The following is a 14,977-nucleotide window of genomic DNA, read 5'->3' as shown; positions in this document are numbered from 1 at the left end:
AGACCAGAGGTTCTAAAGGAGGGCTTGGGGCCTTGGGACTAGAATGTGTTTAACTGTAGCAGTGCTGGGTCTCCTAGATCCCTTTTGTCTCTTGTCCTTTACTCAAGTGTCCACCAGAGGAGGGGCCCAGTCTCTCCTCGTGGGTGGAGGGGCAGGAGGCTCCACACCAGCGTGACAGGCGGCTGTCCTTCTGGTTCGGATCCAGATCGGCCCAGCTAGAACCCCGGCCCCAGCTTCCCGGAGCCCAGCAGCTCAGCCCCGTGCCTGTCGCCTGGGGTAGGGGATGGAGAGTCTTGGTTTCATCATTTTCCGAATTGGTGCAACTTGTAGAACTCCAGTTACGAAGCCGAGACGGTGAAGCCTTGATCTAGATTAGACCCTGGGTCCTCGGAGGACTCCTCTTACCTGCTCTTGTAGCAGCAGACTGGCCGGGGTCCCGGTGACTTGCTTGCAGGGAGGAGATACGAGCCAAGAGCCGGTTCCACTCCAACCCTGATTGTGCACCCGGAGCCCGGTCGAGGCGGACTTTAACACATAGGCCCATCACATAGTCTAGAAAATGGCCTGTAAAGCGAGGTTGAGGGGGCTTCCCTGGCCATCCAGTGAAGACTCCACGCCTCCACTGCAGGGGGCATGGGTTTAATCCCTGGTTGGGAGACAAAGATCCCGCATGCCACACCCTAAGATGAAAATGAAATAACTGGATCGAGAGAATGTGCAGAAATCGTTAGGTGAGCTCAGAATGGAAATATCTGAAGTCCTGGTTTCTAGGAGGGAAAAATTCTAGACCACATACCTAAACGTGAGTGTTGTCTATTGCCAAAACTTCCAGGTAAATTTGTAAGTAGGTTGGGCTTTTTTTTTTTTTCCAGTTATAAAACAGTTTCCTACCTTGTTTACCAAGATGGTTGTAAAGTTGCGCAACTTTCGATAAGAACCAAAGTATGTTCTAGATGCCAGAGGGGAGGGGAGGGATGTCTTCCAAAGAGAAACTGGAGAGCAACACGAACAGGCGCACACGTTACCCGTGAGGAGAGGAAGGGACTGTTGGGGTAAAGAAGCCGTCACTCCCGGGGGAGAGTCAGAATCAGGGCACGTCGTGGTGTGCTGTTTGTTATGAGTGCCAAGAATGCAAGAGTGCCCAGTGAAGCTGAAATCCTAGTGCCTGAAACCCTTGAGGTTATGAAATGTTCACATATCCGGCACTTGGCGAGCCGTCATTTCTTTCAGCCGAGACTCGGAGCCTGCCATGTCCCCACACTTCACAGGGCACCTTTGCTTGCCTAGAGTGATTCGGAAGGCCTGCCGAAGCTCGGAAGTTGTAATAATTAGGAGAGACGATTTCAGGTGTCTCTGCTCTTTGTTGAGAGACAAGCCTTTCAGTTTGTGTTCGCATCCCTGCTGCCATCCGTGTGTGACCGTGGCCGAAACGGGCGGTACGTGGTCTGCGGTCAGAGCTGCCCAGAGAGGCGCTCTGCAGTCAGCTGTAACCTCCAACTCTCAGCTTGGCTGTGTCAGCAGAGTCAGCCCTACAGTAAGCCCAACACGCGTGTGTCCAGTCTTCCCACTGGTTATTTTCACTGATGCTTAGAAGAGCTGTCCCATTTCTGAATGGTACTCTGCCTCATAGGTGAAAAAATTTGCTCTACTGTGGGGGAGGCCTAAAGGACAGGGAGGACCATCGGATGCTTTATGTTTGTTGCACTGCCAGGCCTGTATGATGTTTGTGACATTGGAAGCATCCTGTCATAGTCTGACCTTGCAGAATTTGTGTCTAGGAGTAAATGGAAATCAGCGCCAGCCCTGTGGAGAAAACGGCACAGGAGCTCAGACTTTGAGGGGTGGCTCTCATCCATTCACCCCGTTCTACAGGAAAGGGAGTGGAAGCTTGGCGAAATCATGATTTACAAATCAGAAGCTAGTGGCCGGTCAGGTCTAGAACTCCTGACTTCGGTCCACTGGAGCGCCTTGTCCTTCCCTGTGCTGTGCCTCAGTTCCAGCTCTGCTGAGGGTCGTGTGTTAAATGTCTCGTCTTTCGTGGAACAAGGGCTTCCCTCGTAGCTCAGTTGATAAAGAATCTGCCTGCAATGCAGGAGACCCCAGTTCGATTCCTGGGTCGGGAAGATCCCCTGGAGAAGGGATAGGCTACCCACTGCAGTATTCTGGCCTGGAGAATTCCACGGACTATACAGTCACAAAGAGTCAGACAAAGCCGGCCTTGAGTAAATGATTGCTGATTAGTTTTCAGCCTGTTGACAAGGCTGACACCTGTCTTCAAATAGAGGAACTGCATTTACACTTCCAGTCATCAGGAATCTGCAAGTTACAGCAGGTGTTCATTTTGCAGTTACTTGATTTCTGGTAAGTCATGTTTATTTTTCAAGTTATAATGAGTAGTAAAATCTAGGAATCTCACAGTGGGTCTAGTAAATAGCAAATCTGAAGATAATTAAAAATGTCAAAACTCTTAAATACCTTGAATCTATTAAAAAGCACTCAGAATGATTTATTTTAAAAATATATGTAACAAAGTAAAACTTACTGACAGTGCCCTAAGATTGCTGCATACACATATATGTGTGTGAGATGTAGATTCATATATGTGTATACTGTTCTAAATTTGTAATACATAGAAGAAAAGTTTTAAAAAGATTGCAGAATACAAATGAATTAGTACTTTCTACTATAATAATTCTTACCCAGATAAACTTGATAGAATTAATTAAACTATTGTACATTTTCAGTACAAGGATTTGAAAAGAAATAACTTGGCCATCTTGTAATTGACTCTTTCTAAATCTGAAAAGATTCGTTGGTTATCTCACTGAGCTCATTTTTCATTATATTTAGTTGATAAATGCCAGTGTATTTTAGCTTTTATTGCCAGGGAAAGTTAAAGTAGGCTTATCTGGTTATTTTGTTATGATCATTTAGATTTAAATGTAAATGTTGTAATTTTGCACCACTATTTTTAATCTAAATGATATTTAATATTTACATTGCTTAAAGCATAAGAGTTGGTACCAAAAGCCGTATCTTTGATGGTGCTTTCTTTTAACCAGAAGGAAAATAATAATCTTAAATATATTAGTCTTTTCATAACAGCTGAGGTTAAAAAACATTTTTTTTACTTTGCCTTTTATTTTTTAATCTTCCTTTTTTCATCTGAGGGTCTAACTTTCACAGTCCGTGCCAACTGCTGTTTATTCCTAACTTTATTTTCTAGTAATAACTCGATGCATAAACACGGGTTGCTCAGTTTCACGTCGTGCGGCCCGCTGGTGATGCACGGGTGGGAGGAACAGTCACGTGTGAGACGAACCCTCGGGTTTTGTCGCTGGCTCGTGGGGCTGACCCTGTCCCGCCCGTCCCGCGCAGGTTCCGCAGTGGTGCGCCGAGTACTGCCTTTCCGTCCACTACCAGCACGGGGGCGTGGTGTGCACGCAGGTCCACAAGCCCACGGCCGTCCAGCTCGCCCTCCGCGTGGCAGACGAGATGGATGTTAACATCGGTCATGAAGTCGGCTACGTGATTCCTTTTGAGAACTGCTGCACCAGTGAAACCATCCTGAGGTTGGTCTGGGGGGCTTTCTCGTGCTGTGCCCCACACGGCTCCCGGCTCGCCCTCTGCAGCCCCAGGAGAGCGTGTTCTTTGCGTTCTCTGCTTTAAGCACCTGTAGCTTGTGTAACAGTAACTCATCTCTGTCACCAGCCTGACACCATCAGAGATCCCCTGTCTGTACACGTTTTCCGCATCTCCCCACAGTCCTCAGGGAAAAGTTCTGACTTGTTAGGCCGGCCCCAGAGACCTTCTGGAGCTCCAGCTCTGGTGGGTCTATGAGAGCTGTCTGTGTGCCAGCCACGGTGGCACGCGGTTCTCTGAGTCCATGGGCCTTGATATGTTCTTCTGTCCGCTCGGGATGTCTGTGCTCCTCCAGGCCGGCTAATTTCCTCGTCATGACGGCCCTGTGCAGAGGTCACCCGCTCCACATAGACTTCCTCGACCCTCCCTTAGTGTAAATTAGAAAACTCTCTGCTGGACTCTGTAAAATGTCATATCAGCCTTCATGGTGGCAGAGTTTTTGAAACTCTACTTTTCGGTGCTTCCGGATTCCAGGGACCCTTGTCAGTAGCTCCCACAAGTTGTGAGGGGGAGAAAAAGTCCTTTTATCTGATTTTAGCTTCACTGTGAAGTTTCCTTTACACAGCGAGTTCCAAGAGTTTAGCAGAAGGAAAAAGAAAAGTGGAAAAAACCCCTGCTCTGGGCCAGTTTCTCAGGCAGGTTCCCATCACAGCCCTCATGGAAGGATGAGGCGTTCCCAGGGCCTCAGCTGCCTGGGCGGTGCCCGCCCCGACCCCCGGGGCTGAGACGAGGTTCTCGGCAGCAGTGTGTCTGCCCGTCTCTCACCCTGTTGGGGGCACAGCAGCGCGCCAGGGCACACCCCCCTGGGAACACCCCCTGCTGGCCTCGCAAGGCTGCTGTGGCATCCCTGGCATTGCACAGCCCGGCAGAGGAGCGTGGGCAGGGCTGGTCTCTGCTCACTGGCACCCCCAGCGTCTGACGCGCTGGTCCCGTGGAGGGCATGCAGCACCCTCAATGATGGAAGGGAAGACCAGCGCTGGTCCCCGCCGGCTGCTGCAGACCCCGGCAGAGTGCTTCTCACACCCAGAATGCCTGCAGATCTCACTCAGTTTGCACGAAGCTGCTTTCCCACAAACGTTTACCTTCAAGAGTAGAAGACATCAGTCTTCAGGCCGGTGTTAAACCATAGGGAATCTTGCCATCAAGAGCACTGGGCTTGCACTTCTCGAAGATATGTAACCTGCTTTTATTAGCGCCGTGATGTCCCCAAGTCATTGTGTTAGTGTGTGTTTATAAACTGTTTATTATGCAAATGGTAAACGGACAAACCTCCCTGCTTTGGGGACCTCACAGACGAGTTGAGGAGTTGGGCAGAACATGCACCCCTGAAAGGGTGAAGGATCCCACACTCAGCAGATTCATTTTTCATCCTTTATATTTTAAAGTGGCCTTTCAAGTGGTTATGCTTTTAATTAAAGGACAGCTCTGACTAGCTAGTTTACATTTAATAGATGTATTTTTATCTTTATTGCCATCTCAACTTTGCAAACCTTATGAAAAGGACTCTTGGATGTAGTCACTTTTAATATGAAATCTTTTGGTGTTTTTATCTTATTAATATAGATCAAGTGTACATATATATATGTGTGTGTGTGTGTGTATATATATATATATATTTTTTTTTAGAAAGTCATAGAGAGAAACACTTATGGAGTAAGCCAGTAGTGTCGTCAGCGCAGGTCAGAGGCACGCCTCACCTTTCACACATCTGCTCTGGGTAGGGACTTGGCTTTCATGCATCATGGGGAAGCACTGTAGTTCTACAGGCATCAGTCCTTACAGCCAGAGGCAGGAGTACAGTTTCTGTTGACTATTTTCTTTAGCTCTCTCTGCATGTAGCTTTCCTTTCTTAACATAGAAAATGGCCTTCAGAAGGTGTGGAGGAGCTGAACCGCAGGCGCATCTTAGAAGGCAGAGGGGATCTAGTGGCCGCTGCCGGTTCTGGTGGCTTCCGCATCTGCCCGGCTGCCTGGTCCTCCTCTCGTCTTTTCTGTTTACTTCCCCGGGCACGCTTGTTGCTGGGACGGTGCACTTTCCACCTGACATTCCTCAGCCAGTGCAGAGTCAGCAGATACTCTGATTTGTTGCTCACAGAGTTTGAGTTGCAGGCAAAGGGGCCAGAGCTAGTGAAAAGCCCTGTGTTGATAGAAGGAAGTCGTCCTTTCTTTTCTTCCTGGCGCTTTGTGCTCCAAAGGGCAGGTGGTGTGGCTGTGAAATGAGTCTTTGCCACCCACCCACCTGTGGCCTCGCGCCAGCCCCCCACCTGCCTGCTCACGCGCCCTCATCTCTGAGCCGCAGTGGCTGACACAGGTGCTCGGGGTGGTTGTGAGGACTCGGGGAGCTGCCGTGCGTGCCTGGTGTGTGGGAGCACAGCGCACGTGTTAGCGATCTGGGTGGGTGAAGAGGTCAACTCCAGCCACGCTCACTGCCTGGAAGATGCGTACTCGCCATAGCTATTGGTAAGTTCAGATTGAAAAGCTATTTAAATAAGAGGCTCTAAGGGTGACTGTTGACTATGGAGGGCAGTATTCTGTATTTGATATTGTCTTTTCCATTTTCTTTGTACCTCCTTAGCATCTAATCTGTTGGGCACTTAGTAAATATAATCTTTATGCCACTGCTATTTTTCTGGATTCTATATAGAACAATGTAGTTCTTCTTTAAGCTTTTTTCTGGCTTTTTTCTAACCAGTGGATACTTGAATATCATATGCCTAAAATAGTCTTTGAACTATTAATAGATATCACAATATCTTGTGGAAGTGATACATAAATTTCAAATAAGAACCCTCTAGAACACAGATTTTTTTTTTAAAAATTTCTCAAATTTTTAAGGTCAAATTCAATAAATATAATTTAAAAAATATATTAATTATACTCTCCTATATTATGTTCTTAGCTTTCAGAAATTTAATCTTAAGAATTTAAGGTATAAATCATATTTCCAAGATGTATCCATCTTTTTACATGGTCATCAGGGACAGCGTTTTCTTAGGCATTGTACACATGATCTTATTAATATAAGGTAAGAAGTAGGCCTCTGACTTATGTAGAAAGCTGGAGGTTTGTGTGGTAAGTTTTAGGATTGATCCTTAGTATTCCCTTCAGTTCAGCTCAGCTCAGTCGCTCAGTCGTGTCCGACTCTTTGCGGCCCCATGGACCGCAGCACACCAGGCCTCCCTGTCCATCACCACCTCCCGGAGTTTACTCAAATTCATGTCCATTGAGTCAGTGATGCCATCCAACCACCTCATCCTCTGTCGTCCCCTTCTCCTTCTGCCTTCAATCCTTCCCAGCATCAGGGTCTTTTCAAATGAGTCAGCTCTTCTCATCAGGTGGCCAAAATATTGGAGTTTCAGCTTCAGCGTCAGTCCTTCCAATGAGCACCCAGGACTGATCTCCTTTAGGATGGGCTGGTTGGATCTCCTTGCAGCCATCCGAAAGGCCAGGTCTAGCTTGCTGGGTCTTGTAGTTTTAGGTGAGGCCTGGACATTTTTCCAGGGTCAGCAGAGGGAGATGGTGTCAGGGCGCAGCCCACAGGAACCAGGCAGGCGTCCCGGAGCCTCTCCCCGAGGACTCACCCAGCACACGCTTTGTCCCTCCAGCTGTGAGTTGTGACGATGGGTGTGAAACGCGGTCCTGTCTGTCAGGGTAACTCATCAGAGACTCTGTGCCAGGGGTCTGTGCTGGGGGCTGGTCACATAGGCACCCTCTGCCTCCTGCTGTTTCTAAAATTCCAGACTCCCAGAAGGAAAGCAGGTTGGACCATATTACAGACGGTAAGCCTCAGTTCTGGGAACGTGAGAACGCGTCCAAGTCTAAGTTCCCAAATGCCTGCCCAGTGGCACCCTTGCAGGCAGGCCCTTCTCAGAATAGCCATTCAGACCTGCCATCCACAGGGCCAAATAAAATCATACCTTAAATTGGTATAAAGCTTATGAATTGGTTTCCTCAAGGAATAATATAGGTAGATATGTGAACACTGTCAGAAAGATGATGTTTGTATGGTTCTGGATGATTAACAGGTATTTGTGATTATTTTTAAAAAAAAGAACTACTGGAAAATTCCATTAAAATCACTACTGACCCCCTTCCTCCTCCAGGAATACTCCACAGTTTGCATGCTGCCCTCAAATAGGTGATTCCTTTTTAGGTGCTTTTGTGTGGGTACTATTTGGGTGACATTTCAAACATGTCGATGCTCACACCTTGGTGACGTCATCTCCCAAAAAATGCCACCAACAGCGTCCTTCTGCTGGACCCACCGGGCCAAGAACCTAAGCCAGGAAGGTCATCCTTGTACGTGTGTGTGCTCCGCTGAAGAGTCTGTGCTCCCGCTCGACCTTCTTCCATTGGTGAAAGAGGGGAAGACTCGTACACAACAGGAGTATTTTGCTAGATTACTTTTTTGTTTAAAAAACTCAGGGCAAACGTTGAACGTGTAGCTCTTGTTAATATCTGTAATAAACATTTAAGGCAGAGGTCTCTAACCTAAGGTTCAGTGATGGTCTTTAGAGGGTCGGTGAACATATGCAAACTGCACTTAAAATTTTTGTTTATATGTATTTTTCTGTTTTGAAGGTCTGTAGATTTTATCAGCTTAAAGGAATCTTGGCCCCGATAAAGATTTTAAGCTCCTGATTTAGACAAAAGGATACAGGAAAGGCATTTTTGTGGCTTATGTCAGGAGTTTCTTGTTTGATCTTTTTCATGAGAGCATTCTAACTTTAATGTTTCCTCTTTGTAGGTATTGTACTGATGATATGTTGCAAAGAGAAATGATGTCCAATCCTTTTTTGGGTAGCTATGGGGTCATCATCTTAGATGATATTCACGAAAGAAGCATCGCAACTGACGTGTTACTTGGACTTCTTAAAGATGTGTTACTAGCAAGACCAGAACTGAAGCTCATAATTAACTCCTCACCTCACCTGATCAACAAACTCAGTTCTTACTATGGAAACGTGCCTCTCATCCAAGTGAAAAACAAGCATCCCGTGGAGGTTGTGTACCTTAGTGGGGCTCAGAAGGAGACTTTTGAGTCTATTTTACGCCTTATCTTTGAAATTCACCACTCGGGTGAGAAGGGTGACATCGTAGTCTTTCTGGCCTGTGAACAAGTAAGTAAGTAATACTCTAACCTACCAGAGCAATAAGGTTACTTATTGGGAGCCTTTGAACCTTGCTGGGAAGCTTTGAATAACATACAGTTTTCAGTTTGCTAATTAGCTGTTTAAATGTTTGGTTCCATCACACCTCATTTCTCTATACTTCGGAAGAAGCTTCAATAAAGAGTAGATAAAGCCTGTGCTTGAAAGGTGAGTGGGGAATGATTCTAAAAGCAGGAGTTGTTCTGAAATACGGAATGGGGAGGGGGAGGGGGGAGTCCGAGGAGCCTGGGGGTGATCTCCAGAGCTGACTTCCTTCCCCCGGGGCAGGCGGGATCCTGGGCTGCCCCAGAGGCTCGCAGTGAACGCTCTCAGCAGAGGGAACACACTGGTGCGGGCACCCCCCTCACAGTAGGAACAGGGCTGGAGATGCAGAGCATATCCTAAGTGCTTGGCAGAGAATCAGGGAGTGCTCCTACGCAGTCAGTGGAGAAGTAGATAGAACACTAGAGTTTATGGCACACCCAGAGGGCTGTCTCCCTACACTTTTCTAAAAAGATGAATGAGAAAACTCTTCACTTGAAGCTGTCTTTCCAAAAGAACAACTGGCAATGTACACCTGAGCGTCTGTTACTGCTTTCAGACAGTCAGGGTCCATTTGGGGTGGCATTGGTCTCACGCAGTTACCCTGACCCTGCTTCTCTCTCTCCCACTGCTCTGAGGGCCAAATCCAAAAACCTCCAGAATCTTAAGAGTTAGACTTTCTTCTTCGAGACTGACTGCCTGGCCTTTTCCTCCTTACCCGTCATTTCACTCCAAGAGTAAAAGCCCTACCTTTTAGACCATGACCCAAATACGTAGCGTTTCCAGTGATTAAACAGAAACCGAAAGGAAGCTGCTTGCTGCTGGCTGAGCCACCAGCTGGGCAAAGACCAGCACCTCGTCTCTCCGTCAGAGCCTTAAGTAGGCACACGCTTTCTGAAACACCTTCAAGAGGGCTTATTCTGCTTATAGTCACAGCATGAAGGATGACTAAGCCTTTAGCTTTGAGACCTTTAGACAGTTTTCTCACAATATAAATTTTATCTGTTTCTGTAAAGAAAGTAATTCAGAATCTCAAGTATATGATAAACCACAGCATATTTATGTTTTTCATGTATAGATTATACAGTTTCTTGAGTAGTAAATCTGCCTGCTAGTGATGTATTCTATTATCATTCCCTAATCCTGCGTGATTCAAGATATTCAAGAAAGTCCTGAGGGAAGAAATAAAATGATTAAGGAGACAGGGAAAGGATTTCTGAAAACAGGTTTTCGGTGTAGCTGGGTGAAGCCTCAGGAAGGAGGAAGCGCAGAATTAAAGAGTCTAAAGGCATTTGGAAGTTAGAGTTGCCAGGTGAAGAGAAGGCATACATCTCAATGCTGGGGGCGGGGGCAGTATAATTAAGACTGATAGAGTGAGTAGACATCTTCAGAGTCACCAAAAATTCTCAAATGGATTTTTGAAAAATAAAGCTCATAACAGAGTTGGGGGTAGTATTTGATTCTTTAATAGAAGCTGTAAGAGATGGCATAGTGACTTTTGAATTGTCAGACTTGAGAAGATGCATTTTTACCTAGGATAGTAGCAGAAGCTGTAAAATCCACAGGGCTTAGAAGGGTATAGAATCTTCCTGGAAGTCAGAACAGAAAGACATCTCCTGTTGGGAAACCATCAGTCCTGCAGAGTCTTAAAGTCATGCGCGTGATAGTGCAGGGAAAGCTCGGGGCGGAGTTTGCAGTTCTAAGCCTCTGAGCATGAAGACTCGTTCGTCCTGGCGGCGGCTGCTGATGTGGCCGAGTCTAGCACTGGGGTCTCTGGGGGGGGGCTCCTTCTCGTCCAGAGGCTCCCAGCAGGCTCCCGGTGGGCGGGCAGGGCAGCCATCCTGCAGCTAGAGCGTGCCTTCTCTGGGACCAGCGTTCTTCCTCACAGCCCAGCCCCAGATTCCACAGCTTTTACCTGGTTTTCTTTTCTCCATCTATCCCCTAACAAGCTGAAACAGCTCAGTATCCTGATGGACTTTTCTTTTTCACTCCTTATGTCAGGATTAACTGGCATAAGATACGCTGCTATGGTCTCAGAATTTGTCTTTTGGAAAATTTTGTCTTGCCCTGAAATCCATGTTAACAGCTATTGACCATCTTGCCCCTTGCTGTTTGAATCTTCCTTGATTTCAGTATACAAGTTTAGAATCTGCCCCAGCAAACCAAATGTCACATGAAAGCAAACCCAAGCCGTCTAACAGAAGTGTGCTACTTGTTGTTTTTTCTCTTAAGAAATCCGTGTTAAGGTGCAGAAGCGCCCTCAGACCTTTTGGCTCGGTGAACGTCAGGGGCCTGCCGTCTCCCCTGACCACTGGCTCAGCCCCGCGTGTTGTGAGTCAACACCACGAGCCGCGCTCCCTGCGTCTCGGGCTCAGTTGAGACATGGAGGCCTGTGTGTTTACAGGGTGTTGTTCCTAACCACTTCACTATCTTTTAACCTGAAGAAAAAGTGAAGTAGATTAACTGGCAAACAAAGACAAATGAGACCGTCTAGCCAGATGGTCGTGCAACTTGAAGCGGTCACAGGAAGGTGCGCTTAGGTGGAAGGTTTTCCTGGGAAATATTTCACCTGGTCACGGCCCTGTCACCTGGGGCTGGATGTCTTCCTTCAGCGCAGGGGGCTGCATCTTCCATAGTTGTGGCACGTATCATGGGAAAGCCCTGCGGATGTAAATGCTCTGAACACCTTGAACCAGAAAGAAATGAGTAAATAGTTTGACATACCAAATGAATATCTTAGGCACTTTTTAAAAATTCTGAAGATATGACCTCCAAACTTTCTGTCATCTGAGCTTGAGGAATCCAAAGTAGATACAATAATGTTTCTATTTTGCTCTGCTTTTTTTCTTTTTGAAGATTTTTAAAAATTCTTTTTCCTCTCCATTTGGAACAAAATTCAACATTAGATTCCTGTTATAACTAAAGTTTTAGCAGCTGGAAGCAAATGAAAAATGACAGGCCTCAATTCTCAGAGAGTGAGAGGACTACTGCAGTGCAGTTTGAAGGTTTATTTTGATTGGACACTTGTGAGTGGGCTGCTAGAATCAAGCCTCCGCTTCCAGCTCGGGTAGCTGTGTGTGCCAAGGTTGCCACCTCCCCACCAGGAGGAACGTACCCAGGTCCCTGTGAGGCCTGGGCAGCAGCCACGTGCAGGGAGACACAGATCAAGGACTTACTCTCCTCTCTGCAAATCTCTAAGCTTGCCTTGCTGAAAATGTGACATGATTAGAATGATTTAAAAAAAAATGGAATAAAGAGCTTTGATTCTGATTATTCCAGCTGGCAGACTTTCATTCTTTACAGTCAGTAGTCCTGCTCTTTGGTTAAAAAAAAACCTGCCCCAAGTAGCCCAGCTGCACAGGAAAGGGAAGTGTGAGCAGGAGGAGGTGCCCAGGTGATGGCAGTGTGGGCCACAGCCTCTGCCCGCCTCCCTGGGGTCTCTGGGGCAATAGGCCACCCCAGGTCTTGCTTCTTCCCAGGCAGATCTGTCCGCCTGCGAAGCCCTTGAGTTAGTTCAGTCCCATCCGACAGGTGGTGTGGAGGGAAGGAAAGATGAGCTAGAGCGCTGGGCAGGGGCCTCAAATCTTTATAACAGTCACAGAAGGCATCATTTTACTTAGACTCTTAATGAAATCTAATCTAATAAAATGAAATGGGGCTTCCTGTTAAAACTGAAACTCCAATTCTTTGGCCACCTGATGCGTAGAACTGACTCATTTGAAAAGACCCTGATGCTGGGAAAGATTGAAGGCAGGAGGAGAAGGGGACAGAGAGGATGAGATGGTTGGAAGGCATCACCGACTCAATGGACATGAGTCTGAGTAAACTCCAGGAGTTGGTGATGGACAGGAAGGCCTGGCGTGCTGCAGTCCATGGGGTCAAGAGAGTCGGATACGACTGAGCGACTGAACTGAGTGACTACCTCCATCTGGTAGTTAGACCCTGAAAATAAAAAGCAACAAATTTTGGAAGCAAATTTAAAAGGTGTAAGAATTACATTGTGACATCTGTCTTACATGAGGTTGTAGAAATCTGGTTGTGATTTGAGAAAAATTTAATAGAAAAGTACTATGTAAAATGTCTTGCTTTTTGAGCATTTTGCACGAATATACTTGTTTATAGTTTTAGGGCACATAATTTACTCTTTTTCAATGTATTTGATAATGAAACATTTTTAAAGAGTATTTCTAAATTCCTGAATCTTGCACATATATAAATAACAGTGCTTATTTCCTGCCTGCTTCATTGCATTTCTGCTGTGTTTAAAATGCTAAGTGCTAGTGGGTAATAATTTTCAGAATGACCCAGATTAAAGTCCTGACTATGGAATGAGCGTATGTGTATATGTGCTTCTATTGGAAACCTAGAGATTGCTTTTCATTCTTAGCTCTGCCACCATCCGAGCACAGTGGTGCTTTCTCACTGATCTGAAAACAACTTTTGTTTCCCTGTCATTGCTAACAGATGTGAGAAGTTGCCTCAAGCTAGAGAAATGCGTGAAGGCAAAGACAGTACATTTCATAAGAGGAAAGCCATTCTGGACTAAAAGCAATGAAGTCATTTATAAATTATATTTAACTTCCCCAAAGAAATGTCCTTACACAGTTATATCTTCTTTTCGTGTTTAACAATATCTGTAGACAACAAGTATTTCTTTCCGTGAATACCTTATGCATCTTTTGCCAAATTTTTTAAAATGTTTTTTTATTTTTTAAACTTTTGTTTTGTTTTGGAGTATAGCTGATTAACAAAATTGCAATAGTTTCAGGTGGACAGAAAAGGGACTTAGCCATACAAACCCATGTGTCCATTCTCCCCTGAACTCCCCTCCCGTCCAGGCTGCCACATAACATTGAGCAGAGTTCCCTGTGCTATTCAGTAGGTCCTTGTTTTGCCTATAGTTTTATGTAATGTGGACAAAGTTGTTTGTAGTGTACTTTATTCTCATGGATGATGTTCTTCTTTTACTTTAGGATATTGAAAAAGCCTATGAAATTGTCTGTCAAGAAGGACCTAACTTAAACCCAGATCTTGGAGAGCTGGTAGTCGTTCCTTTGTATCCAAAAGAGAAGTGTGCACTGTTCAAGCCAAACGACGAAACAGAAAAAAGATGCCCAGTTTACCAGAGACGAGTGGTGTTAACGGCTAGCTCCGGAGAATCTTTGATCTGTAGCAACACAGTCAAGTTTGTTATTGATGTGGGTGTGGAGAGAAGAAAGGTAATTATTACTGAGTAGGTAAATTGCCTAAACTAAATTGGGCAGACAGTTATCAGACTGCTCGTTGTCTTGGGTTCCTGTCGTTTTGCGATCTGGGCCTTCTCTGTATTTGGCCATGTGTGCAGAGAAGCACTGTTGCGTGCAGTAACCAAAGTCTTGAGCATAGGTAACTGCCTTTCATCAGGTTGGCAGTCTGGAAAATTAAACTGATTGAGGTGCTAACAGAGAAAGTTTTAAGGAAACACAACTAGTAAAGCAAATTACTTGACTCCTAAACTAATCTTTTCTTCCATACATGTCTTAGGTGTTTTTGGTGGTCTCTCTATCAAAGTAATTAGCATCTTCTCCCAGGTAATTTACTAGAGATTAGTTTCAAGTACACTGACTCTTACTTTAGCAAATTTTGGCTTTATTGTTGACATGGTAAAATTCCATCCTAGATTAAAAAATATATATATATGTGTACTTTTAATCACTGTCCTTAAAAATTAGGAAAAATGGAAATAGGATGGCTCAAGCTGTCAAAGACAGTGGGGTTTTGGAAGTCCTAGCATGTAAACTGAGAAGAACCTACCCTGAGTACTGATCCATTTGCTGTTACTAGGTGCTGTGTTGCTTCCATCCCCCCAGGAGACTGTGGGTCTCCTAAGTACCCTTGATCACTGTGACGGGGCCATTCCAGCCATTAGGAAGGTTCCCTCGGAAGCAGTTTGGCTTGACCTTACTGAATTAATCCACCGTTCAGAGAACCCAGGTTTATCACTCACCTTTAAACTTACACCTACACCTGAGAAGGATCACTGTCAGTGACATCTGTAGCTCTGTGTTAGCCGATCGGACCGGGAAGGTCCAGCGTGCATTATAGAGGTGAGACCCTGGGGGTCACAGTCCGTTTGAATAGCAGCTTGAGGAGATGGGGCACTGT

The 14,977-nt window shown here is 45.7% G+C and overlaps 1 protein-coding gene across 3 annotated transcripts in view; it reads left to right on the top strand.

Annotated features, from left to right (window-relative positions):
* DHX32 (DEAH-box helicase 32 (putative)) overlaps window positions 1-14,977 on the top strand; it is a 48,906-nt gene that overhangs the window by 21,497 nt on the left and 12,432 nt on the right. For 2 of the 3 annotated variants that reach the window (XM_043926046.1, XM_043926047.1), the window contains exons 3-5: window positions 3,379-3,572; window positions 8,389-8,761; window positions 13,807-14,052. In XM_043926046.1, coding sequence (XP_043781981.1) covers window positions 3,379-3,572; window positions 8,389-8,761; window positions 13,807-14,052 — 813 coding nt within the window. The remainder of the gene's footprint in view (window positions 1-3,378; window positions 3,573-8,388; window positions 8,762-13,806; window positions 14,053-14,977) is intronic. The other variant, XM_043926048.1, reaches the window with a different exon arrangement.

Source organism: Cervus elaphus, chromosome 15 (genome assembly GCF_910594005.1).
Source record: "Cervus elaphus chromosome 15, mCerEla1.1, whole genome shotgun sequence".
Taxonomy (NCBI): domain Eukaryota; kingdom Metazoa; phylum Chordata; class Mammalia; order Artiodactyla; family Cervidae; genus Cervus; species Cervus elaphus.
Note: the sequence above shows the minus strand (reverse complement) of the source record. Positions and strands in the feature narration are given on the sequence as shown.